The sequence below is a fragment of the Pezoporus wallicus genome, unplaced genomic scaffold (genome assembly GCF_028554395.1).
Source record: "Pezoporus wallicus isolate ANWC-B61680 ecotype Strahan unplaced genomic scaffold, APGP_CSIRO_Pwel_v1 contig_5785, whole genome shotgun sequence".
NCBI lineage: Eukaryota > Metazoa > Chordata > Aves > Psittaciformes > Psittacidae > Pezoporus > Pezoporus wallicus.
Genome location: NW_026641150.1, coordinates 3,644,168 through 3,671,395, shown reverse-complemented (window position 1 = coordinate 3,671,395; position 27,228 = coordinate 3,644,168). Strand labels below are relative to the sequence as shown.

The 27,228-nt window shown below is 42.1% G+C and overlaps 1 protein-coding gene across 2 annotated transcripts in view; it reads right to left on the bottom strand.

Moving 5' to 3' along the window:
* FHL2 (four and a half LIM domains 2) overlaps window positions 1–26,878 on the bottom strand; it is a 40,473-nt gene extending 13,595 nt beyond the window's left edge. The window contains exons 1-2 of one of the 2 annotated variants that reach the window (XM_057422397.1): window positions 26,736–26,878; window positions 558–737 (exon numbers count right to left, since the gene is read on the bottom strand). In XM_057422397.1, coding sequence (XP_057278380.1) covers window positions 558–713 — 156 coding nt within the window. In that variant the 5' untranslated portion in view covers window positions 714–737; window positions 26,736–26,878. Of the gene's footprint in view, window positions 1–557; window positions 738–11,381; window positions 11,544–26,735 lie in introns of those variants that run through there. The other variant, XM_057422398.1, reaches the window with a different exon arrangement.
* Window positions 26,879–27,228: the final 350 nt, after the last annotated feature.

Sequence of the window (27,228 nt, the reverse complement as noted above, 5' to 3'; positions counted from 1 at the left end):
CATAGCTCAGGCAAGTGAGGCCTTTTCTCTGTCCTTTCCAATCTTTAGTTATACTCCACTGTATTTACAAGAATAATTATTCTGTGTTCTGACTTACTGCTTGGGTCAACATTAGCCATATTTTGTGGTCCATGAGTTGGCAAATAATCTTGAATGCATCTTGTCTGTTGGTGGCAACTGAGCTGAGGTCACTGCAAAGCCAGCAGTGAGCTGGCTCTGACTCAAAGTTTGGCAAAATCAGTTTCTGCCACCTTTCCAAATCCCAGCTGGCCCCAAAGACAACTGGACTCTGCTGATGAGTTAGAGATATATTCTAACATCAGATCATCCTATATCTTACAGGAAGAAAGAGGTGTTCTTCCTTAACATGCCTGCTAAAGAAAGGTTTGCCATGTGAAGTGGTGAAAAACAGATACAGGGGGTCAGAAAGCACGCTTTCCCATCACAAGAAACCCCAAGGTAGCTGTTAAGCTGGGTCTTTCCAGCACCATGATTCAGAGCTACGTATCCAGGTTACTCTGTCAGGGTTTCTGTAACAAGACACAAGTCTGGCATACCTTGCAGTCAGCACCAATAGGTTTTTTGCATTCCTCACAGGTGTTGGAATAAAGGTTTTCGTAGCATTTCACGCAGTAGGGGCTGTCCTCCTTCAGGATGTACTTCTTACCAAACAGTGACTCTTTGCAGTAGTGGCAGTCAAAGCGTTCAGTCATGTTGGTGTCTGGAGACCAGCTAACCTGTCATGAAGACAGAAATAGGCACAGGTCAGACTGAGATACCTTTGACCCAATCCCCCAGTAAAGGTATATCAATTCTAGTTAATCACATTTTACCTCTACTTGAAGTAAATCTTTCAGTCATATAAATGAACACAATAGGAAGAAACTGGACCCTAAATCTTGCAGTGCTGTGTAATGAAAATAGTCTATCTAACTTTAGCCCCCCCAGTGAACTTGTCTTTGACCAGAGCTAGTGTTAGAGGTGAGAGAGGAGTAAAGCCTGTGTTTGAAGAATTCACATAGGATTTGTGAATGGGATTTGACCAATAGGTCCAAAACTAGAAGTTATTTCTGTAGGGGATGGAGGGAGCCAAGTACATTAAGAGAATGAGCCAGCTAGTCTGCAGAAGGAGCAACATCTCCTCCATAGGGCAAGAAAAAGGTTTGCATTGCTGGTAGACTTTAGTCATGCACAAATTGTTGGACACCACTGTTAGGTGCTCCTGCCCCTCCCTTCTCTACATTCTCAATGAGCCAATGTCTGGCAATCATTGCCCTGCAGTGAGACACCAACCCTGCAGCTCTGCTCATGCATGGGACTATGGGCACTGTTAACAGCAGGAAACGTGGGGCAGTGATTGTACATCTGATTCTTCCCTGATGCAGTTGAATGAGTTATCCAACAAATGTGGCATACTGGGAGACAAATGGGAACTAGCTGCCCTTGTTCAGACAAATGTCAAACAATGACTGTTGACAAGCAGAAGAACCTGCAAATGGTTTGTCAGCTTGTCTGAATTAGGGACAACTGCTGTTTGCTCCTCAGGACTTGTTATATCTCCAGCATTTTTTGGACGTGCACACAAGCAATGATGACACAAATGCCTTTGATTACTTGCATGAATACTCATTGTTGCCTGGGACAAGTTATTTTGAGTTTCACTGGAGTCATCAACTTCTTTCTTAACCTGAGGCTTGCAGCATGTGTTGCACCTGAAATCTGTTAGGAGGTTACAGCTGGAGCTGTCCATTTAGGCAGGGAAATTTCCCAGGCGGAAAGTACATTCCACCTGGACTGCATGATCTTCACTGCCTGCCAGGACTCATCTCCTCTTTAAGCCCCATTTGATCTATAAAGCCTAAAATGTTTTGGGTACTAATGGCTTAAGAGTCTACCTCTGTCTTTCATGTGCAAGTGACATTTACAGCAGCTGCAGTCCTTTTGCCAACTTCAGCTCTTGGTTTTAAACAGAAAGCTGTTACTTGCTTAGTGTTCTTGGCACAGGTTGCTCAGTTCTGGAGTTTGTCCTCTTTTTCTCCAGTAGAAATCACCCTTAGGGCATTCTGAAATCCTGAGTTCTCCTCCAGGATTTCAGTTTTTATTATTATATTTTATTCCTCATTTCTGGGGTTTGATTAAGGTTTTAGGGCAGTCTGAACCGGCAAAGTTTGTTTTAATGGCTAGAAAGCTTTTTTCTATGCTCAACTGCTGATTTGTGTAGCGACTAGCACAGACTAAGGGGTGGGTGTTCTTAGCACGTAGAAGTAGACAAGTGATGGCTCAGCTGCTGGGAAGTCTTTTGAACTCCAAGTAACTACTGATGAAGAAAGAGAAAGAAACTGCTAAGCTCCAAATTGTGCTTGGAAGAAAAATCCTGACAGCTGGTTATCTGTGTTACTGACAACCCAGGAGCAGCTTTGACCCTAGAAATGCTCTGGGAACTAATTAACTGTCTTACCCCAAAGGGGAACTAGGAGGCTGTTAGGTGCTCTTGGTCCTTAAAGAGTAGGGAGGATCATAGAGGGTGATAACAAAAAGACAGAAAGTAAGAAGACTTATGGTGGAGAGAAAAGTGCAATGACTACCCAAAGTTCCATTCTAGAATGTCTCCACAGCAGCAGCTAGCAACGAAAATATAAGGGAGGAGAACAGGGCCAGTACAGAGTGATCTTTCCTTAATAGCTGCTTCCAGGAAGTTATCCTCCTCTTGAAGCAGAGATGTCATCTTTGCCACAACATTTAAAAAGGTGATGGTGAATTTATTTTCCCCTCTGATATGTCAGTTTTACATGCCCGACCTACATAGCACATTTGCACTTTCCTAAGAAAGAACTAGAAAGGACCTAATTTCCTTCAAGGAGTAATTTAAGCAAAATTAATGGAGTTAGACCAATATAAACTGGGTCTGAGAGGAGTGATAGCTTTGTCCAAATAGTCTGTATTTAAGACAAATCAGTACTTTTTGCCAGACTTTATTAGATAATTTTTCCAAATGATAGGATTTGGTTATGCAATTAATGTACATTATTACTAAGTTAAAGTGTGAGCAGGAACCATTTATGAACTTGCATTTTTCACCTTTTTCAGGATTAGTTCTTTCTACCCCTGAATTAAAAGTAGATGTGTGATACCAAAGGGTGAAAAATTTCCCTGCAGTCACGATGTGCAAAAGCAAAATCATAGACTGTGATTCTTTTACAGGTTTATACCATTTCTGTCCTTCATCCAAAGCTGCTAAATCTGAAATATAGAAGTGCTTTGTGACTGGAAGAGGGACTATTCCTTTGGAGATGGACATTCCTGTCTCTTGGTCACATGAGGTTTCTTTGTGAGTGCTGTATGATTTTCTGAGAGCTTTTCAGGGGAGCAGAAAGCATTATTTAAGCATTATTTAATAGATCTATTTAATAATTTATTTAATTATAAAAAAATTTATGCAATAATCATTTAATAGTCTCTGCCTTTGTTCTAGAAAATACCTGTGGACTTGCCTCCCTATCCTGAAAGCGATCTCATTTTGTTAAATGTGCTCTAAGATTGTCACAGGGGATCGTACCCCTCACCCAAAGCAGGGATATGCAGGCCTGATTTCTATGTCCCAAACAGATTTAGGGGTGAACTCTTCTGTATGAGGACAGTGCAGGGGCATCACTGGACGGGGTTCAAAGCAAAACTCCAGAGATCTGGGAAATCAAAGGACAAGAAGGGAAAGTTTCCAAGATCTGCGTTTTGGTTTTAATTGCATGAATCCTTTACTGGATCTGACACCAGTCTCAGATCCAATATCTCTTCAAGTTAGGATTTCAGGTTCATGTGGTTTCATTCAGAAAATTGTAATCTGGGGTGATGCATCTCAAATTCCAGGCTGTTTAGATCTGGATCTTGGATTGGATTTCATGATCTACTATGTGGTAATTTGAGGGTATTTGACAATTTTTTCTTTTTCCTCTGGAAAGAATTCAATGTAAAGTAATTATGGGTCCTATCTATGAAAAAATCATCAGGAATGTCAAACAAATTGGTTCACTTTTGTCTTACAAACAAGAAATGTGAAATAATCCTAAGCAATGTTTTTGCCAGTCACTTTGTACAGGTCTGTTGGTTCCTGTCATACAAAAAAATCATGCTTAGTTTAGTGTGGGCTTTATGCTCTGCTTTGGGCTTTAAGAAAAAAACGCAGAAGACATGCACAGTTGTGGATGGACACAAATTGCAGTTCAGCTTCCTTGCCATTGATCTATTTCTTCCTCACGTATTTGATACCTGTTGACTGTAAAACTTTATTGGCCAGAGGCTCTTCTTTATAGCACCTCTTTGCAGTACAACAAGGTCTTTGGATTTGATCATAACAAAAGTAGTCATTCTATACTTGTGGGTTTTTTTCAGACTTCATGAAGGAGAAACTGATTTTTCTGCCATGCAGCCTCCCTCCTACAACATTAGACATAATAAGTACATCTTCAAAAGGAAAAGAGCTTTCCATTGCGTGCCTAGGAGAGAAGTTATAGCTTATGCCAAATGTTAGCGCTACCCACGTTGTGTCTCCCAGGAAGTAAGAATTGGCATGAAAATTACCAAGAAGTTAGTAGGCTGACTTAAAAATTATGCTTCTTTCCTCTTCTCCCCCTGTTTGCTCAGTTTCATTTTACTAGCAGTAATCGTTACAGTTAACATATCACCTCATAAAAATTAGGGATTGTAATGTCATTAAGAAATCATCTAGTGTTCTCCCATTGCATGAAACTATTGACTACTGGGAAAGGGGAGTAGCTGGACCTGACCTTGCCTGCTTTTTCAACTATATCTGCAAGCCTAATAAAAGGTGTTCTGCCCATCCCTTACCTGAACTCCCCTTAGGGGATGTTGAACACTGAGAGGTACAGACACACACGCACAAGAGAGAGAAGGAAGCCGAGAGAGAAAGAAGCCAAGAGAAACTGTCTAAATAATGTCAGAGTTGTTTGATTTATATCTGATCTCTTGTTGTAACAGTATCTGGAGACATGGAATTAAGCCCCAGTAGATGCCAAAGGAGGACTTGCTATTGACTTCGGTTAGGTTAATAGGGATGGGGATCTACCTGTGCCCCTGGAGCAGGATGTTCTGTTAGCCATGTGTGCAGGAAATAGAAGGTCTTTGGAGACACCCCTCTTCTTCCAAGATGAACACACATTTCTCTCATCCAACTTCTTTCCCAGAAGAACTGTGAACATTGGGAATTTTCTATCTGTTTATTTTCCTTCCCCTGAGAAAGGAAGATTTGTCTCTGGCAACTCCAGTGACATAACCCATGCAGGTCTAGAGCATTTGGAAAAAAATTATGTTAATGTTCCAAAGGCTAAAATGCAAAGATTTATTTGCAGCTCTGAACTAGAAGTTCAAACTATGCTGGTCTTTCTGGCAAGAGGTGATTGTTTTCCTGTAACTCTTGCAGCTACTGCCACATTCCTTATCTATTATCTCATTGCAGCAACTGCAAGCCACTCTTAGAACAGCTAATAATTTTTCCAAACCAGGCTATAATGCCATGCAAGAGGATGCAGAGGAAAGCTAATCTTGTCTAGTTTTCATTTACTGTAGGAAAAGAAGGAATCACCATTTGCCACCAGCACTGGCTAAAAAGAGCTGTATACAGTCAGAATCCATTCAAACTTCAGCATGTGGAAGTTAGCTGGTGTAGGTGCACACCATGGACACTAAAACAGTCCTGTGTGTTTAAATCTAGATTTAGACATTAAGGGGTGGCATCCCTCTTTCTTTGGCTGGCTAGGTGTAGCTTATGCCCTTCTTCATGGGTTGAGCACCCACAGATACTGTTATGACAGAGCAGAGGGAGAGGGAACCTGAATCCTTGGAGGTCTTGCTGGCTGTAGGGCAGGTGTTGCCTCTTCGACTTCCTTGGATCCCCGACCCTTCAGCAGCAGGCTCCTGGCCATGGGGAGCCAAGGGGGCTGATGCACGACAGCCAAGTCTCCCTCCCTGGGCCAGAGGAGGACATTAACTTCCTTACGCTAAAGACGGCCAATGCAAAAGCTAATCAGATGCTGAGTGTCAAGTGATGCACAGCCCATGCTGCAGGAACCCCAGCCAGCCATTCTTCCCTTCCATAGCCCCTGTGTCCCTGCCAGTGGCTACTGGGGTACTGCTGCATTCCTTGAGTAAAGAGAGGAAAATGAGAATACATTTGCAAGGTTACTGGGACACTGAAGCTTGTTACTATCACTATTGCTCCTACCAGCATCTTTGTGCAGGTCCTTAAAAAGGTCTGCTTTCTGAGCAGATGGACTGCGTTGACATGTGCAGGTAACCAAAGCATACCTGGTTCCTGTCTGGCTTGTAAAGTCAGCCTATCATAAATTGGAAAGTGGACAGTCTGCTATTTAAGATTGTTTTCCTTAACATACTATTAATAAAGAAAAACAGAAAATATTTCTTGTGTGGTGAAGCTCCTCATGTGCCTGTCTAAAGTAGTCCCAGTCATAGTAGTGAAGAAGGAGCACTCTAGTTGTGGTTTCTGTGTGGTTTGTTGTGTTTGGCTGTCAATAGAGATCTGTTTCAGTATGGATCCACTCCAGCAGTGGTGGACCAAGCACCGGTGGTAGTAACTACAGATGCCACAGAAGAACTGAGCGCTGACACTTTGAAAGTGTACCACACACAGTTTACACTATGATTATCTGAGGTTGATACTAAAATGAATGGAGGATGTATGGTCTTAACAACATTCCTGCATACATTTCATTACAAAGGACCCTATTGAAATAACATGGAACATGACTTTTTACCACAGCAAGAAAGAGCACAGTTCAAGTGGAAAGGCTGCTCTTATTTTCTATTTTAAAGCCTTTGAAAGTGCTCTCTACCTTCTTTCCCTTGAAAAATAAGAAAGGACGTACTCAAAGAGAAAGATCAAATACTTGATAGTACTTAAGAATAGAAGATGCTAATAAAAGCATCTAAGCAGGTAACAGAAAATGATAGAGGAGAAAAATAGTATGAGATTAGTAAAATATTACTTCTGGCCCTACCCTACAGAAGTCATGCATATGCTAAATGACTGTAGACACTAAACCCCATTGGAGGTTTGTTTTTCCAAGAAAGGGATTGCTTTCTCTTATTGACAGGGATTTTCTCTGTTAATTAGGGTATAATTTCTCCGATAATCTCAGAGGCCACGTATTGCCATGCAGTGATATTTCTGTCTTCTCCTATATTTTTGAAAGCTTGCGTACTACTATCCAGGGCACAGAACCAGAACAGTGTCACAAATATTCTGTTTCCTTCTTTCTAGAAATAATAGAAGCAAAACTGGGAGGACCTTACTGAGAAAGAATATTTTGTTATTTGTCCTGGCCTCTAGCCGAACAGCTAGGGGTCTGTCTGGTTCTGTTTACAGAGGCAAGACCAAAAAGCCTGCTTCTCTCTAAGATAATTGACATGTGTGGTGACTTGGGGGATCAGTTAATGTATGTCTTTCAGCTATTGTATAAAACTATTGTAGCAGTGAACTCTTCAGGGCTGTGAGGTATCCATACTTCTTTGCTCAGCTTCTGTGCCACTGGCTTTCCAAAGCACAGCAAAAGAGTCTGGGTAAACTTAGAGGTACCCGTTTAGTGTGCACATCTTAGCAAAATGGAATGACTACAGATGGGTGAAACTAATTTGATCCAATTTATTTGCTGGAGTTTGGGACTGGAGGGTGGACACAAAAAGCAAAGAGATCAGCTGTTAACATTGAGTCAAATACCTGTGGTACGTGAGAGATGCAGGAGCAAGCGCAGAAAGACGCAGAGAGCCTGGGGACACGGACATTGACAAGCCTCTTGTGGGTGAGATCCTTTCTAACCAAAGAACAAAGATGCTGGGTCCACCATGGAGAGATGCATAGCATAGTATGGGCAGAGGAGCAAATTCATCATCAGTGGGATCCTGATCTCTGAAGATACTTTTGGACTAAACCTTGAGAATGCTTCAGAGTGATGACAAAATAGAGCTAGCTAAAGGCTTACAGGTATTTTGTGGGTTTATGCAACTTGCTACTTCTATTATACAAGATGAAGTAATGAGTGGTGGGTATTGAGCCTTTGTGCCTGCCAAGGGTCTAAAACTACCTTCCACCACCAAAAGTGCAACCTGAGGCCTTGCTCTGCTGCAGTTGATATATTTGCAACTTTAAAGATGAAAATTTGCTGTGAAAGGGAGAGGTAAATATTCTTATGTCAGTGTCATGCTCACCTACATTCCTCTTACAGTATATTATTATATGTACAGTAGCCATTTAGCATCCTGGTTAATATTATCCAATATACTACAGAAGGTTGTGTGAAAAGTAACCTAATTAGGACTGTAACTTTTAACCTGGCATGAGCATTTTGATGTTCAGTCTTAAAAAAAAAGCCTCTAGCGTTTTTTAATCAAACACTCTTTCTATATATATAGCTAATTAGTATTGTTGGAATGTTAATGCTTCAGCGGCTGTCAATGTAACCAAGATTTATTTCCATGAAACCTGTCATTACCCTGTCATTCCACACCCTCACTTGGGGTGAATCTGCATCTCAAATAACTGTGCATATGTAAATGAAAAATTAAAATGACACAATTAGAATTAATCAGTCTAAAAATGCAAATTATGAGATCCCCAATCTCTGAAACAGAAATTCCCAAGTGGGGGAAGGTGACTGCCTACAATGCTGCACCATCCAGGGTTTCTCTGAAGATGCTCAGGACCAATTAATTCATTAGAGAAATATGAATAAGCCTCAGACCTGCATGTGAGTATTCTATGGGGACCACACAAGAGTGGCAGCATGCTGGTCATCCACAACAGGCATTACTTCAGTTTTCAGCCTGATTTTCATGGTGAAGCAGCCATTTCTTCTGGCTGATATTGTTAAAATTTATGTCATCCTCCCTTAATTCTGAATGACCTCTGTGAGGCAAGGCAAGGAGGTGAGGATGACAGTAGGTACAGCATTGCTTGGCCTGCAGGCTCAGGGCTCAGTGCCCTGGAGAACTTAGCCAGGAGTCACTTATGTGAATATAGGTCTTTTCAGCCCTCCTCATCCCTTTCTTTTGGAACAAAACCTTGAATTTGCAGTGCAATGCAGAAAAGACCATCACCAGCTCCCACAGTTGCAGGAGTTGTACCTTGTCACCAACATTTTTTTGTTTCTTTGGCTCCTGGTGTTTAAAGCAAGATGGGATCCTGGAGGACTGTGCTCTGTGTGATTGAAGGAGTTGTCTGATTCTTCTCTAATACAAAGTATGGCAGCTGGAAGTACTGATGCTTCAACGGACAGGAAAGATGTGACTTCAGGGAAAGGGCTTCCCTAGACTTCCTTAAGAAACATATAATCATATTAATTAATGTATAATCATTGGTAGGAAACAGGGCCTTATCTGTACCCAAGTACTTCAGTTGGCAGTCACCATTACATGCTCTTCATGGCTGGAGCTTTGCATATACAAACAGTATCTGGCACAGTATTGCCACTGCTATGTGATAACAGTGATCTCACAAAGATTAGTAATATTTTACTATGAATCCCAACCACCTGAAGTAACTACTCAGTGCTTGCATGTGTAGTGCTGCTGATTCCCATGGGAGCACATTTAACAGAATGGCAAGAACCAAAAATTGGTATATTCTACCCCACCACTACAGTCTTGGGATCTTCTAAGCTTTCTGAAACAGCTTGAGAATTGGTCCATCCCACAGCCTCTATTACTCAGACAGAGACGTCAGGTGGGAACCCCAGGTAACTATCACAAATATGAATTCTCAGCAATAGTGGTTTGTGTCCTTCCAGCTGTGCCATTCACCTCAACCATGTATTGGTTTGGAAGCCAAAGCTAATCATCTGTGTTATGGCTAGGGTGAAAGATAGTTTTATTGGTGCTCTGCTCAGATTTTGGACGCAGAAGAGACCCCATGGTAGTGTTAGAAACTGAGTTTTCAATAATTATAGTATCTCATATCTTATTTTTTAATATTATCTCCTAATGCGGTCAAGAATATACAGGTGCTCTATTGAGGGAGCAGACTTCAGAGGGCATCCTTTCCCAGTTATATGTATAGGAGCAAAAAACAGATTGAAATTTTTATAAAATTAAAAAAAATAGACTTTTTTTTTGTCCTGCCTTCCAGATCCAGATGCCTGAAGCAATCATTTTCAGTTTACCATCTGGCTGATAAAAGGCACAGAAGATTTTAGCCAAAAACCAGGGAGTTCCATATGTTTATGAACTGATATAGCAGAAACTGAATTTTAGTTCTCAGTTATAGCGTTCCTTCACACTCAAATGCATGTGAGTAACTAATAACACACAACCTTCTGGTGGTCCCTTTTAGGACAATTCCTATGTAAGACAGCAAACAAATACGTATAGCCAACAATAAATTTTATAGCTACTGACCATGGCAATCTCAATGTCAATCAGCAATCTTAGTTAACGTATCTCTAAATAAGAGTCAGGGGCATAACAATAACAGACTGACTGCTGATTGTATACAGATTTTTAAAAGGTTTGTTTTCTTGTGACCATGTATGTGTCTCTGTACACAGGAAAGATGACACACGCAGGTGAACTAAATAGAAGCTGTATGCATTTAGGGAAGTAGAAAGTTTGGAACAGCCATTAATGCAGACAAAGAAAGTTAGAATTTCCTTTATTATATACACAGAGAAATCCACGTTAAACAGCATACATTAAGGACCTGGATTATTGTGGCTGCACACACACGCATGCAGAGAGAAGCCTGAAAAGAAGGAATTCAGAGCTATTAATTGGGAATTGCATTCTAATTTATTCTTTCCACTTAAAAAGAAGAAATAGGATGCTGATGCCTACCCATTTTTCAGTACACAATCTGTCCACAGCGTTTGTCTGCAAAGAGGAAAAGCTACCTTTGTTTCATGTGCATCTGCTCTTACTACAGTGCAAAACGCTCCTTTGTTGAGCTCGGCAGCAGGAGTGTGCACAGAGGTAGGTGTAAAGGATATAAGACCCTGGCTCCTACTTTTCATCACCTCCCCAGTAGATTACACATGCAGCACAATACAGTCATTAAAAATAGTTGCACATGAAATGACCCAGCGCCTCATCAGCTCGCTGATGTGTCACTTTATGGTTGGACATGCAGCAGTAATTGTGCCGTTAAGAAATCTGCCTTTTTCTCCTCTTCACACCCCGTGCTCAGGGTGTGCTCAGGAAGAAGGGGGTCCGGCACATCCTTACCCGACAACCCACTGGGGCATTCACTAAACAACCCTCTCCTCCTCTCTGCACCCTTTGTTTAAAGCGACACCTTCAGAGATATATTCCATGGGGAGCAGGGAGGGAGGGAAGGAGAGGAAAGAAAAGGGTTATTGACTTACAGAGCAGTAGCGGGCAGCTAATGTCACCTCCTGGCCCGGGGACAGGGGGTCACGTCCATGAACAGATGTGTGAAGAGCGCACCGGCTGCTCGCGGAGGAGAGCCGTGGAGCTCTCCGGGGCTCTGCGCTGCCTGCCAAGAGCGGTGCTCTTCCGATCCCAGCGCTCCGCAGCCGGCGTTGTGTGGAAGGAGGCTGCTGCCTTCCCCTGCCCGGCAAAACCCCTCTCTATCATTTTACCATATAAGGAGACAAAAGCCTCAGAGACACTCATTCTTTGAGGCGCTCTGCAGCTGGCGTTCGACACTTTCTCTATTCCAAAGGGTGTCGATGCTTCCCCCTCCTAAACATCTTGTCTGTCTTGGCCCCCATCCTAAAATAGGGCTCCCCCTCCCTCCTTTCCTCCAGCCTTTGTTTCTCTAAACCCCCGATGCTTATTAATCGCATAGCTTGGCTAAATCCAAGGGACCGCACTTTACAGAAGGGTTTACGGCGACTCACACCCAAACATTTGTAAGGCTCCTCACCTGGCTGAGAGGATAAAGTATTTGGTTGAAACTGGTATGAGGCTTTATTTGCTTTGGCTGTTTTGCCTGCTACGACTTAGCGCCTTGCCCAGAGAAGAGCAAAACAAGCTGTCTCTCCTCTCCTTTGTGGAGGGGTGCACATTTTGATGAGGTGCAAGTGTGCAGGTGGTTCTTTATGAGTGTTCGGAGACTGTTCTTGTCTCTCCCCACCCTTCTTTCTTTCCAAGCTCCTCCATAGTGAGGAGGAAAAAGAAGCAGGGGAAATTAATGAAACAAAAAAAACCCTTGTGTAAGAGAAAGCCAAAGGAACAGATTGTCTCAGCACATGCTCAGGACCCAGCGGAGAGCCCTGTCAGTGGGCACATGGAAAGGAAAGGGGCAACCATTAATCGTGCTATAACCAGGAACTAATTTTTCTGCTGCAAAATCCAATTTCATCTATCATCCACTCTAGCAGAAACACATTCTGTTAATCAAAACTGTGAGGGTCCTGGGAAACCTCCCAGAGGGAAGAATTTGGATCAGAAGCACATGGGAGATGGCTGTTGTCTGACATTTGAGGTGTAGTGGGGAAACATTTCAGTAGTTACTCATTCTTGCCAAAGGGAGGTGCTTTAATATGAATGCTTTCAACCTTAACAGAAACCTGTAGAATAAATATGCAAAACCCATTGGCCCCAGACAGTGATGCTGTTGTTTTGCATCCAGATGATGCAAGGCAGTCCAATGTCCTTTTGTGCTGGACACTGGGTGCTGCCACATGTCTGGGCAGTGGTACATGTGTCCATATGGGTTAGCTAAGGCTTTCTTCTGTAAAGCAAACTTATCCCAGAACCCTGTCCTGTACTTACTGTCCTCTTATGCTGCCAAGTGGTAATCAGATTTGATACAGGGATGAAATGTGTTAGTCAGTCAAAGAGCTACCCCAAATCTGCAAAAGTGCAGACAGAATGAAATGGCAGGGAAAGGCTAGTCCTAATTCTTCCATCATAAGTAAAACCTTTCATCTTGAAATGAGAGTTATTTTGATAAACAGCAATGCCCATGGGTCGGTCTGTCTGTTGCTGCAGCCTTTGCAGTTGTGTTTTCAAAACGCAGGCATTGTTCCCTGAAGGAATAGCCATGGATGTGTGGGCTTAAGAAGTATGATTCTATGGAAGTTAAAGCTTATTTAAATCAAAGCTGCTGCACTTGCTAGCCACACATCCCTGTCTCTTCCCTTGCCTTTTTACTGGCACTAAAAGATGAGTTAAACCAGCCAGTGAGCAATCTTCAGTGAGCCCTTGAGGTACATGGAATTGCACTTATGTCTTCGGAGAGCTGTTGCTTGGGTTTCCAGCCCTGTCACTGGTTTGCTGGATGCCCTTGGGCAAGACATTGCATCTTTCTGTTCTTTAGTTTCACTGTCTAAATATAGAGATCAGGACAAACCAACTTTTGTATGAGTTGTTAACAAATTGACGAAGGACTAGTTAGAGTGTGATAATAATAATGTTTCTTTCTTTTAAACTATTTCACAGTGACAACAATAATCATTAATTTCCATCTTAGTTACAGTTCTTAGCTCAAAGCTGATTTGGAAGTGTGTGCAAAGAAGTAAAATAGGCCCTGAATTTGATTAGATTTGGGCTAATTGAGTCAGTTTCTTCCCAAACATTTCTAAAAAAATTAAATATTCCAAACTTGTTTGATTTTTTTCAATTTGCATGATATTTTTATTTCCCTAGCTCTCCCTTGACAGCCACTGCAGCAACTCTACCTGAGATTTTTTGATGCGACCTGCTGGAATACGAGTGTTTTCCGCAGTTACAAGTTAAAATATGTATTGGCTCCAGCTGAAATGGTTTAGTTTAACTGTTGCAGGTCATGGGTTTACTTTGGGAAGATAATTTTTCTGATTTAATCTAACATCTCTGACTCCTTGAAGGCAGAACAGCCTCTGACAATTTAAAACCCCATGATCTGTGGGCTCACTCGGGGACTTGGTTCTCAGCCGCCACATCAAGGCTACATGGAGCTGTGAAAGGGATGAGGGAGTTACCAAGTTCATTCCCTCATCCCATGATGTGGTGAATGCATGCCACCAAACACTACTAAGGAGGACAGGAGAAACTTCTGACCTCTTATCCTCCTTTAGTAGATCCTGATTACTTCAGCTTTTTATCTGGCAAGTAAATATTCATCAGTGACTGGCAAATCCCCATATACTCTCTTTTCCACCAGCATCAAATCCACTGGAGGTGCGTGGGAGAAAACTGTATTTCCTTAATCATCAGGGAGACGGAGAGAAAGGGCAGGGGCTTTTTTTCACTGTTGACAAATTTAATGTTTAAGTGACTCACATTTCCCCCCACACCCTCCTACTTCATTGGCTCTCCTCTTCAAGGCTTCACAGGAGACAACACAAAGAAAACAGGACAATGTTTCCAACAGGGTGCCTAAATTTAAGGTTGAAAATACAAGAACCATTCAATGTCATCCTGTGACTTAGAAGCCTATCCTATGGTTTATGTATTCCTCATATATGTAGCATTTACATAGCACATATTCTTTGCTTTTCAGTGGCCTGTGTGCTTTAAAAGGTTTAATTCTACGTGGAGAAGGAGATACCTCACATATGGGAAACAAGATGGAAAGCGTATCATCTTCATAGCAGGGCTTCTCAATAATTTCACTAATCCTTCAGAAATCTCACTTCAGCTACTGGGTTGATGCTGGAATAACTACCTCTTTTTCTGGCTGAATAGAATGAACAAAGAAAAATAATGGAAAGAGCTGTTAAGTGGAATATTTCACTTTCCCCCAGTTTGAGTTGTAGAGAGATTTAATGTCTCTGAGAGGGTGCAGGGGAGATGGAAAACTGCACTCTTAGGTTTGAAAATGGCGAAGATACTGGCTGGTTCCTTCCACAGCTATTTTATCCTGGAAACTTAAGTTACTTTATCAGAATTCATCAAATCCTTTTCTGATGCTGGAACCTGTGTAACACAAGCTTCCACTGAATATGAGAAGATGCATTTAGAAGAACTACTATTTTCGGCACTACTGCTTCAGAAGTACTACAGACTCATGCAGATGTTGCATTTTAGTTCATTAAACCTAAAATAATAGACAGGCAATATTATATCTTCCTGAAATTTCATTCTTACAAAATGCTCTCAGATACATAGTTTTCTCCAAGCATATGAGGAATATGCAAAGGGTAAACAAATTTTTCTTAGTGTGCATTTTCTCTCCCCAGCCACTCTCCCAGTCACAAAGCTTTTTGCAATACTCTGATCTTCCTTTCTTCCCCTACGTAATTAGATCCTCTAGCACAAATACTCAGCAAGTAAGAAATAATAGAGCTTCTTAGATTCTGATGAAGGAATTACAGGTACCTTTGGACAACCCATTAAAACCTCCTCAGCCAAGGCAGATAGGGAACTTAACATGAAGTAAAAGTCTGTCAGCTCTGGGATGATGCAAGATTTATTTTGGGGAGGGTGCTTAGCCAAAATCAGTGTGAATGTTTGCTTTCTTAATGTGTTAGAATAGTTTTCACATACAGTCTTAAACAATCTTCTTCAGTGAATTTAGCAAAAGGTGCCATGGCTCAGTAGCACCAAAGAACTTCTGGTTTGCGTAGGAAAAGTTATCTGCAGAAGGATAATATATTGCTATGTAATAAGATATATGAAGCTGACTCACATTCAAGGGTGTTTCTGTAAGACTTGTTTGTTCTTCTGGGACAGAGAGCTTGGTGGCACATCTTTGGAAGTGCTTTGGGATCCAGAGACAATCTCTGACGAGAGGTGAGCGGTCTTTAGAAACAATGACTCTAAACTCTGATAGTGTGGAGGTGTATGAGGAGGAGCTGTTGCTTCTTTCCTTTCCTCTGCATTCAGCTTGTTTGCAGTGTGGGGCCCCAAGTACGACAGATAGGAAGAGGCTTTTGGGTTTCCTACCCCCGCATGTGGAACCTGGGATGGCAAATTACTACAGAGTTTGCAGTAATTGCCGGTCTTCTGAATTGGCAAATACTGCCCCTCAATTTAGGGTTTACTCATTTAGTATAATCATGATTTATTGTTCCCTGTTTCAGACACATGAAACAAGCACACTGTGATTGTTCCAAAAAGCTAATTGCTCCGTGTTTCTGATAGTACAAGAGACATTCAATTCCATACAAAATAGCTCACATTCCCCACAGTGTTCCCAGCATGCTCCAGTGTTTTTAGGCAAAGACTCCTTTCCAGAATCCTCCTCCTCCCACTGCTCATGGCTTCTCCTCCAGAAATTTGTCTGTGAATAATTTCTTTCTACTTCCCTTAACTCTTTTTCTGCCTGCATCCCTGACATCTTTTATGACCCTCCAGAAACAGCCAACAGCAACATTTGTAACTGCCATTTCCCTTTATCAGGCAGCCAGACGCCTTGGGAGCTTCTGAGCAAAGAGAGGTTTGTAAAACTGAGCAGTTAGCAGACACTTCAAGAACTTACCTAACTCTTTCCCAAGGCAGGACTGACAACATGGAACTCATTCCTGGTAGAAATTTGTCTGATTTGTCCTTAAGGGTTAATATTAAGACCCCACTGCCTCCAAAGTCGAATGAACATAAGTTTTGTCAGTCCAACATAGATGTAAAATGACAGAAAGAAGGAAAGAAGACATTCAGACTGGACTTTTCAGTCTACATTCATGCCTTTAAAGGATTACTAATGTCAGGTAGAACCTGTAATTTTGTATGTATTTGGACCATACCATAGCAAGAGGAGAATCACTGAACAGAAGGGTTCTGGCAACTTGTTATCCTGTTCTTGGGGACTAAGATGTGTCCTGGGAAGAAAGTGAGAACAGTCTGTCACAATACTTTCCCAGCCTCCAACATCTTTTAGCTCAGCGACTTCTCAACCTGGAGGCAGTATCTGTACTGAATATCACTTCCATGAACTTGCACAGTTTCCTCCTACATTTTTCACTGTGTGCATCTCTTTACATTCAGTTTAAGATGTTGTTCCAGTGCCCACTCATGCTGTTGCCTAAGATCCTTCTGTTTCTCAGTCTCAGTAGGATTTCCAAAGCTAACCTCCTATTAATCTTCCTTTGCTGTAAGAGCTGCCTGTTTATCTTTCAACTGATTTTATGCAGTACATACAAAGATCTTCCTTCTCACTCTGTGGCTGCTTATGTGTTTTAAGGGTGTTTGGTGAGGGCCTTTGTTGAATACATGGAAAAGTACAAATAAGCAGATGTTACCAACCAAAGACATCCTGTATCTTCATGCTTCCTACCATCTTACAGGAACCTGATGGATTAGTAAAGTATTATTTTGCTTTACAAAGCTGTATGGAATTTCTCCCAAAGTATCATATTTATCCTCCTTCCTACCCTGTATAGTAATTTCTAGTAATTTATCAAACTCACCAGGGTCTAATTTCCCCAGTTTCTCTTGGAACCCTATAAAAGGTCTGGCACCTTATCAACTACTTTTAGATGATCAGTTCTAAGCCTGTTTTAAACGAGAGGCCATGCACTATTATTATTTCAGCTAATTCATGTTTGAGTCCCTTTAGATCTGTTGGGTGAACATCATCGGGTTCTAACATTTTCTTCCTATTAATTTTGTTTATTTGTTCCATACCTCTTCTGCACACACTTCAGCTTGAAATAGATCCTCTGACGATCCCCATAATGAAGTGTTCTGCTGTGGGAAGCTCTCCAAGTTCCTCACAGTGAGCACAGGAGCAAAGAAAAAAATCATTTAGCTTTTCCTGTTACTACCATCTCTTCCCTGAGGACTCTTTCTGTACCCTGGTTATCTATTGGCCCTATAATTTCCCAAACCTTTCAACTTGCCCAGTATTCAAAAGAAGTATGCATTTGCAAATCACTTCCCAGATTACTTCAGACTCCTAATATTTTGATATAAGTAGAAACAGTCACCCTCTCCAATCTGAATATGATTAGGGACATCCTGTTTTGCAGAAAGGTCCTTCTGTATGGCAACAGTAGTTTTTCTGCTCAACTACTGTTTGTATATACTACAGATAAGATGAGAGGGTCTGAGACATAGGTTCAGACATATAATTGAAAATATGAGCTTAGGTTGTGCACTTTGAAGTAGGGTCCTGTTGATCCTGTGCTTAGTTTGAGCTCTATAACTGCTCAGGTTCTTTAAATAATAGGATTAAAATAATCATTTAGCTGCTGATGTGAATTTCATGTCTAGCACTTCACACAGAGCTGAAAAAACATACCATCCATTGTCAGCCTGATAGACATATGGATTGTGTTTGTCCCTGCCAAGTTTATATTCACAAGACTCTCTAGTGGAGGTGCTGTGTTAATGTGAATAAAATTCAAACAAAAATGAAATAAAGGTTTGTAACAATGGCTTGTCTTGAGGGTAATGAGTCTCATGCTGGAAGATAAGTAATTGTTTTGGGTCATTAGGGTGGAATCAGCAATCACATTATGAAGCAGCACTAGTCCTTTCTTTTATTCTTAATGGCACTGTCTGCCTGCTAGGCTGCTCCCTGAGGACCCAGTCCATAGTGATGCTGTCTCTTCTTTATATCCAGAAGGATTTCCAAGAATCCAGACTCTTTATTTGCAAGGAAGGGTTCCTAATACGTGGATGTTCAGAAAAAACTGTGGGGAAGACACTGGCTTGTCTGGCAGCAGACACAGAACTGGCAGGCAGCAGAAACTTCCTTTGCAGGAGAGGGCAGAGGAAGACCTGGGAGGAAGGCAGGCTTCCCTGCTGGGTGCCCCCAGCATTTCTACAGCCATGCTCACACTGCTCCTCCTGCTGGCTTTCTATGTGAGCATGCCTTGGACCCAGAGCTGTTTGCTGTTTCCTTTAGTAAGCTGCATACCCACCCTACATTTGCATTTGTAAGCACAAGGAGAAAAGGGAGAAAGGAGGCATGGCTGTAGGTGTCAGGGCCGAGAGTCTGGTCACAAATCGTCTCCCAGCAGCCGGCACAACTGCTTGAATAATCAAACCATAACCCATTCCAGGCATGATAAGCTGCATGTGCCCATGTTTTCAATTGATAGGTCTCAGCTAACTCAGCTGCTTTCATTCAACAAATGAGGAAAACATTAACAACTGGGAGAAGCGGCAGACTCCAGTCGGAAGCAATGAGAGCATGGAGAAGAATGGCTAGGGCAAAGGAAAGACTGTGAATGGACCCAAATGATCCCCAGCGTGCAATCTGGTTGCTCCTGCTCATGATGGTGAGAGAGTGTGGCCTGGTCATGCCATGATATCTGTGCAGTTTGCCACTGGAAGCAAAGTGAGGGCTGCTAAGGAGAAAAGGATGGATGAACAAACTGCTCTCACATACTGCAACCTCCTTGCAACCTCCTTGTTTCAATGACAGAGAGATCTCAGGGTGACCACACCACCCATTCCTCTGGCCCTTCTGCCTTCCCCTCCTGCATCTATACCTGTAGCTTGTGCTCGTCCAAACAGAGCAGAGGATGGTCCACACTGTCCAATTGTAAGTGCAGCCCTAGGTCTGGTTGAGCCCAAAGCCCCCATTGCTCTCCCAAGGAGTCTTTAGTAAGGCCCAAAAGCCGGCCTGCTCAAAGGAGGGTGGATGTGCCCATCTCGTTTTGCGTGGTAAAACAGTATGGACATCAGTTGTGCGAGCGCCAGGTGGCTTCAGGGCCAATAGTTCCTTTATAAACCAAAATGTTTCTAACTCAGACAGAAGTATTTTACAGAGAAACATGACTGTAAAACAGATCTAGCTATTTTCCATAAGGATGTCCTTAGAAAACCTGTTCCTGAGATTTCAGTAATTTGCTTGATGTAGTCTGTTCCTCTGTCTCATGCACTGTTTATTCCTCAGGGTCAGGATCAAGCCTTTTTGGCCCACTCTAGTCCCTCTTTCTCGAATACTTTGTAGCTTGTAATTCTGTGGTCCCTTGGTCTTTAGAGGTGGTGGAGCATGGATCCTTGAAACAGTTTTGCTGGTTGTTTTTCAAGTGTGTGCTGGGGTTACGACATCTGCAACCACTGTCTTCCTCACTTCTGTCTGCCTGAAGATATTCTTAAGCAGAACAACATGTCTTTTTGCTATGCACATCATATACTATGTTTGTGTAATTAAGTCCGTATAATTATATCCTCTGCTTAGCCACCAGTATTCCACAGCAACAAATAATTGTATCCTATGACACTAATTACACTAATAAATCTAAATCCTCCTTAGCTTATGAATCGACAAGTTATTGAACTGTGGGACTTAAGTAAGATGACACTACAAATAACACCACAGCTTTATTTAAGGTTGTGGTTTACAAAGAAATGTGAATATTATTATCAGGAAGCTCAGAAATGCTTCTGCAGCCAATCTTGGAGGCCTCAGAGTAAAACTCTTGCTGAATTAGATGAGATAGAGGGTTAGAGAGTTTACAAATGAATAGCAGTCTTGATAAGAAGTTCTAATTGCCTTTCATAATAGGTTGTTTATAGTGATTAAGTATTTTCCCATTGGTTGTCTAACCAACAAACTTACATAAGCACCTTCCATTAGTAGTGCAAGTTCTGTTCTTTCTGTTATTTTAAATGGTCAGTCTAAAATGAGAGACACCGGCATCCTCGCTGTCATTGGTACCACAGCCACCCTGAAGCAGTTCAGTGAAAATAATTTGGACTACAAGTCTAACTCAGAGCATCAGATCAGGAAACCAATCCCATGCAAAACCTCCTCTTTCCATTCAAGATTTCTGCAAAAGACTCTTAATGTTTCCATTGCAATCTCAAATTTGTCAGAGGCCTACAGTTTTGCACAAAAAGATGCACTGGATGGAAATGTTTTCAGGTCATGCTGTCTGAAAAGGCTGTTGCTGCTACAAGTTTCCAAATAGTTTTGTGCTCTTTTCTCCCTGCAGATGAGAATGGATCGTGTCCTGGGTTCAGCAGTAGCAGTCATTTTTTTCCTTCTTGGTAGCTGGTGCAGTGCTGTGTTTTGACTTTTGGCCTGGTAACAGAGCTGATAACAAGGATGTTTTGGTTTGGCCAAGGACTTTGTGAGCCTCATGCTCTGCCAGGGAGGAGGGGAAGCCAGGAGGAAGCAGAGACAGGACACCTGACCCAAACTGACCAAAGAGGTATTCCATACCACAGCACGTCATGCCCAGGATGTAACTGGGAGTGAGCCAGAAGGGCTGGGACTGTGGGGTTGGAGGAGGTATGGGTTGGTGCTTGGTTGGGTTGGGGGGGGGGAGTTATCAGTCAGGTGGTGCTGAGATGTTGTATTCTCTTCCCTTGTTATTTCCTTTATCATTGTTATTATTGGTGGTAGCAGTAGTGGTTTGTGTTATACCTTAGTTACTGAACTGTTCTTATCTCAACCTGTGGGAGTTGCATTCTTTTCGATTCTCCTCTCTGTCCCTCTAGGAGTAGAGGGAGGGCAAGAAGGGGGGGAAGTGAGTGAACAAGCTGTCTCACTGGTTTTAAACCACGACAGATGATCAAGAAAACCACCAGAGTTCAGTGTCTCATCCTAAATTTCTGTGCTCTTTCATAACCCTTCATTCCTGAGCAAACTCTTTCATAGCCTTTTGTTTTGAGAGGCAAAGCAATTTCTTTAGACTGTTGCTCTCTATTACAGCCCTACCAAGACAGGAAAAATTCCTGACAAAACACTTCCACATGGGTCTTGTTTCCACCAGAAGCACTTCCCATTCATCTATTCTTTCTGTGATCTTATCCCACTTTGCTCCTGGAAGCAGACTTTCAAGAGTTCCTACAGCACCCAGATGGTTCACCTCATGAATGTCCAGAGAATGCCCCAGAACGCAGTAATATATATAAAGACAAATACCAGAAGTAAAAATGACCAAGGAGAAAGATGAGAAATCACCACAACCTACTTCTTATTACAGAGAGTCTGCATTACTAAAGCACCCTGGTTCATAAAATTATAAAGGAGGGGAGAGTTTTCAGGTCGTAGTCAGGGACTTGTGATAACAAAGCCTGTTCCTTGATCAACAAAATGCTTTGTGTAATCTTTGCAAAAAACCTATAGTGACATCCATCTCACCTCATTTTAACTGACCAAATGTGAGCTGACCCAAACAACCCATCTGTGGTCCCACTGTAGCGGATAAGGAAAGAGAGGTGGCTGTGAGCAGTGGTTTGTTAGACGCCTATTGAGGATGAAATGAATTGCCCTATAGATGTGCTTTTCATTCCACATTGAATCTAGAGGGAATCCAGATGTTTGATTCACACAGATACCTAACCTTGAATAGCTAAAGCACTGCAGATTATGTCCAGGCAGAATTCACACCTGAATTCAGGCACTATATTCCCCCCTGCTTAATTGAGCAGAACTGGACACAATGTCACTCATGCTGGCTAAAGGATTTTTAAAGGAGATGAAAGGAAGAGGCAGATGAGTCTGTCTCCAAGACATATTTCTTGGAGCCCTGGGTCACTGCAGCCTTGAGCTGGGTCTCACAGCCTGCCGATCCTCACCACACTTCAGCACTAGAGTGTGCCTTCAGATCTGGCCCTTACTTCTCCTTTCTGAATTAGGCAAAAGTGCTACTTTTCTTCCCTAAAAGGATATTGAGAGAAGAAATACTCTACACTATGAAATAAGAGCAATACGAGTATGTAACAGAATGTTTAACCTGTGCTCATGAGAATTCCTGAGCTGGGGGATTTACACCCAAAAGTTGAAAGCAATAACAAATAGAGTTTATTCTGACAGCTTCTTCTCTTGTGTTTTTCTGCACCAGGGATGCCATGCTATACAGCATTGGCATATATATCTCTCTCTGTATTATATTTGCTATCCTAACCCTTTGAGTGTCCTGCCGTCTTCTGCATCCAATGCTGGAGGCTGTGGGGTGTGTTGCTGTTGATGAGTTCATGCATAGGAAATTAGGACACTCAGCATTCAAAAAAGGGAGTAAATAACAGAATAATGGGCTTCTGTGTGGTGGCATCTGCGGACTGCAGGTATTCCTGTTTTCATATGGTAATCTCTAGGCATGCTGGGCTTTGCTCTCCTAGCCGCAGACTACCAAAAAGGAGCACTAGTCAGTGTTACCTACTTCCCTCCACAGAAAGCATGCAAATTTCTAGTCAGACTTCGGTGAAAGCCGGTTAAGCTTGATAGAGAATCTGCTGATCTGAAACCCCCTGGCTTTGTTTTATGAAGTGTGTGAAATAGTTTTAGTCCCCACATCTGTGCCCCTTCTACTTCCATGGCAATGGGGTTTGATAGTGTACTTATTTTCCTTTTTTGAAGGAGAGTTTTCCTCTCATTTGTTGCAATAAGGAAGTTTCACAGAGGCAGCAGGAAATAATATTATAAAAGAGAAGCTGCACAACTGGCTTCACACAGAATGTTACTGACAATATAAAGTGGAATCGGGGGGAAATATTTTTCCTTGTAGCTCTTTCAGTTTCATTACTTCTTGGCGGTACATGTTAACTGTAGCTAATAAATCAACCTGCATCAGAAACATTTTGAGTTTTATGAAGCTGATGGATCCCTTTAAAATGTGTAGTGCTCCTTCCACGTTTATGTCAGAATGAGATGAGCAAAACCAGGCAGGATTGCTCCAACTGCTTTCAGAAAATCTAGGACTCTGTGTAATTCACCCTATGCTTCTCACAGCTTATCAGCATTAGATGATGAACATTGTTGAAACAGCCTCAGATTTATCAGCATGAAACTGTACTCACTGTGATATAAAGCCTAAGATAGAGTATTGTAGGCAGTAATAATTCATCTCACTGAAAAACAACTGTGTCAGAGTGCCTGTACCCTGGTTAGGCAACACACAGCTACAAAAAAGGAAAACTGGCAAGAAGAAATGTGAAAATACGCTTTGGTGGTACAAATTTATACAAGTTTGGCACTATCAAAATCATAAGGAAAAGGAGGAGATCTGAGCTTTGCTGAAATCTGTGGATGTTTCTGAGAAAACTTCCATTGACTTCAGTGGGGACAGGATTTCACCCCCAAGTCAGTATTCACATCCCCTTCCTCCTTTGGATTTCTTCCTTGTAAAATGGCCTTTTACATTTTCTGCGTTAAAGAAGCATTTGAATGAGTCTACCCCCTCCCAGCCTCTTGCCAGCTGCAATCAAAGGTCTGCCTTGTTCTGAAGGCTTGCTGTTTGGAAGGGAAAAAGTAAAGTTATTCATCCATTAATCATAATTTCAAATGGTAGGTAAGAAAAAAGTATTATTGTTGGAAAGACTGTTTTTAAAATGGGTTCACTTTGGGAATGAGACTTTGGGTCTTTTTGTTATATTTCACTTTTAAATTCAAATCCAGTGAAAAAAACACTGTATTATTACGCATGTTCCTGCATTTTTTCAAGCTAAAGATGTTTGGCCAATGTAATTTTTTTTTAAAATACCCTCATGTTTTGCTGCACATGATTGGAATGCTGCATCTGCTTCTTGTTTTTCAGAGGGAATACTGTTAATACACCAGTGGCAATACTTTAAGTGCCCAACCAGAATGATTGTTATTTTTATTGTTTTAGCCTGAGGTTTGGATGACAGACAAAGAATTTGAGGACATGAGAAAAGTTCTAGTATGGAAGAAGTGACACTATTAAAAGATATTGGTTTTGTACATGATTTCTTTATTGCACAGTTTACTGTGCAGGCACATCAGTTTAGCTTAATAGCAAGATCTTGGAAGAAACAAACTGAGTGGAGCAGCAGGTCCAGCTAAGGTAGCTGCCAGCTCCCATTGGTGGCTCATTAATAGTCAATGCTGTGCTCTCTGGTGGAACACACTACCTTTGGGCTCCAGCCAATGTACAAAACTCATCTCACCAGTGCTGGGGGGCAGGAGATCGGAGCTCTGTGCAGATCTGAACAGAGCAGACCACAGTCTAGCGGTGAGACTGTTACTGCTGGAGAGCAGAGAGACATGCGGAGGCACTGGCTGCAGTGTCTGAAGACATTAAGCCTTCCAAGACATCTATGCAGGGACAGTAAGCCCCAAGATAGGATAGGCATGTGCAGATGATTTGGGTATTTTACATTCCTTTTTATTCCAGTTAAGTTTTGTGCTGTTCTTCACATGATAGGTGGAGCGAGCTTGTTCCTAAGTGTGCTTTCTCAGCACTATCTACACTGACTACCACAGCCCCCATCAGCATAAGTCTGGACAGCTCAGCCAGAAAGACATGTTATGAGGACATCCAGCACGGAACTGAGTCCCTGTTGTGGCTGAAGTTGGACATGTGAGGGCACCATCAGTGGCCATGTCTATGCTCATAAATCAAACATGGATGCTCCCAGGCACTGAGACTCAGTCAACCACGCTGGTCAGCTGCCCAGACCTGGCTGCAGCTTTCCCTCCAAAACATGGCTTGGGAGAAAATCCTGTCCCTACAAGATGTTCTGGATGTGGCCACTTGATTTCAGAGGCCAAGGGTGTTTAATGACCTGGACGCAGCCCCAGTGCTGCATCTGCCACGGGAACATTGCTGAGTGTATTGCATGCGTTGCCATGACAGAGCCCAAGATACAGCCCTGGGATCAGACACAATTGCTCCATGTCCATTGAACAGATCAGGAGCTGAAGCAGCTCTCAGCAGAAGATGGTGGCTCTCCGTCAGCTTCAGATCAACTAAGGACCTACCCTTTTGCCTTTGAAATCCTCACTTAGGGACTGAGCCCAATCCCAAACTCTTTTAAGTGGGCTGACATTTCTTACTACCTTTGACTTTGGGTCCGGAGTAAGGAATCCTGCTCCTTAGGGTGCCAGGGACCCACGATCCTGTCAAAGCCCACGCAGCAGTAGTTGTTCAGCATTTTGGAAAAAAGCCTTCTTTCACTTAATTTCCTAAATAATGGAATAGTAAACAAACTCTGGTGCAAACTGTGATAGCTTCAGTTCTCCGGCTAAAAGTAAATTTGTATTGCTTACCTTTGTGTCATACTTTGTGATCTTTGGATAAAAAAGCCTTTTGTTATAAGAATGTTTATATTGAAAATGCATGTGTAAATGCATCCAAACAAATGTACACACGTGCACAAACAATCTTATTTTTCCGAAGAGTTCTTCTTTTATTGGCTTCATTTGAAAATTAATGCTCTCATAAGATGAGTTTAAAAGTCATTTAATGTAACAATAGCCTGATAATTGGCATTCGGCAGTTGTTCCTAAAGCTATTTTAACAGGCTACTTCTGATAAATTTCTGCTTTGAGACGCAGTTACATTTCAGTAACTTCTCTTTCTTTTCAATTTTCCCCCAGCTGCTGTAATCCATAACAAGGAATTGTTTGAAACATGAAATCAGCAAGCATCTCCTGTAATTTGCCTTTCTTTCATGGCCATTAGGAAGTAGACTGAAAGAGGGGAAAACACTAAAGTGTTCCTTCTGTCCTCTTTTTTTTTCCACTATCTATTCATTTTCCAAATAGTCATCATAAAAAAGAAAATGCTTATAAAGTGAAGAAAAAACACAAACAAACCTAATTAAAAGCTTTTTGCTTGGAGTCATTCAGTTTGCTATTCAAACCAGGAAAGTCTCTATAGCCAGACATAGCTGTGTTCCTTGAGAACATGAAAACCTGGCAGAGTATTATTAGTGCAGAAACTAAAGAGCAGCTGTTAGTTAACACCTGGTTCTCAACAGCAGACTGGAAATACAAAGAGAGGCGCCCTTTGTGTTACATCAACCAGGGAACAAACAGCTTAAAATCCACTCTTCCCCTGAGAAAACAGCGCTCCCCTCACGATGTCTACACCGAGCCCTGAGAAATCATTGCAAAGGGAAAGGCTAAAAGGAGGAAAGGGCCCAAAGGACAATGAAAACAAACAAAAAAAGCACTGCCTTACCTTGCTGCAGCTCTATGCTGCCTCTGCTTGTCAGCCTGTGACTGAGAGAGGACGGGTACAGACTTGCTGCTTTATTGGATTGCCCAAACTATGTGTTCAGCAATTAGACAGTTAGGCATTTGTGCCTCGAGTGAACTATAAATATAGTATCTCCAAAGTACCATCAGCAAGAGATAAGGACCACAGCATCTAAGTGCTACCAGCCTTTTAAGGCATCACAGTGAGAGCAACACAGGGCACACGATGGAAGGGACTGCCACACTCCTGAGCTGTGCCAACCCTTCACTCTGCTCCACTTGAGAGCCTGACCTTAAAATATACTCACCTGCTACATGGAGGTCCTGTGAGGGACCCTAAGGAGGTGGCAATATTTCAGGGCTTGATATTTTGGCTGAGCTGTGAGCAACTCTCATTTCCCAATCAGATTATCTGCCAGGGCTCTGGGATTGACTGAAAACACCCTAGGGAATGCTGACTGCTCTGTGGATGTAAC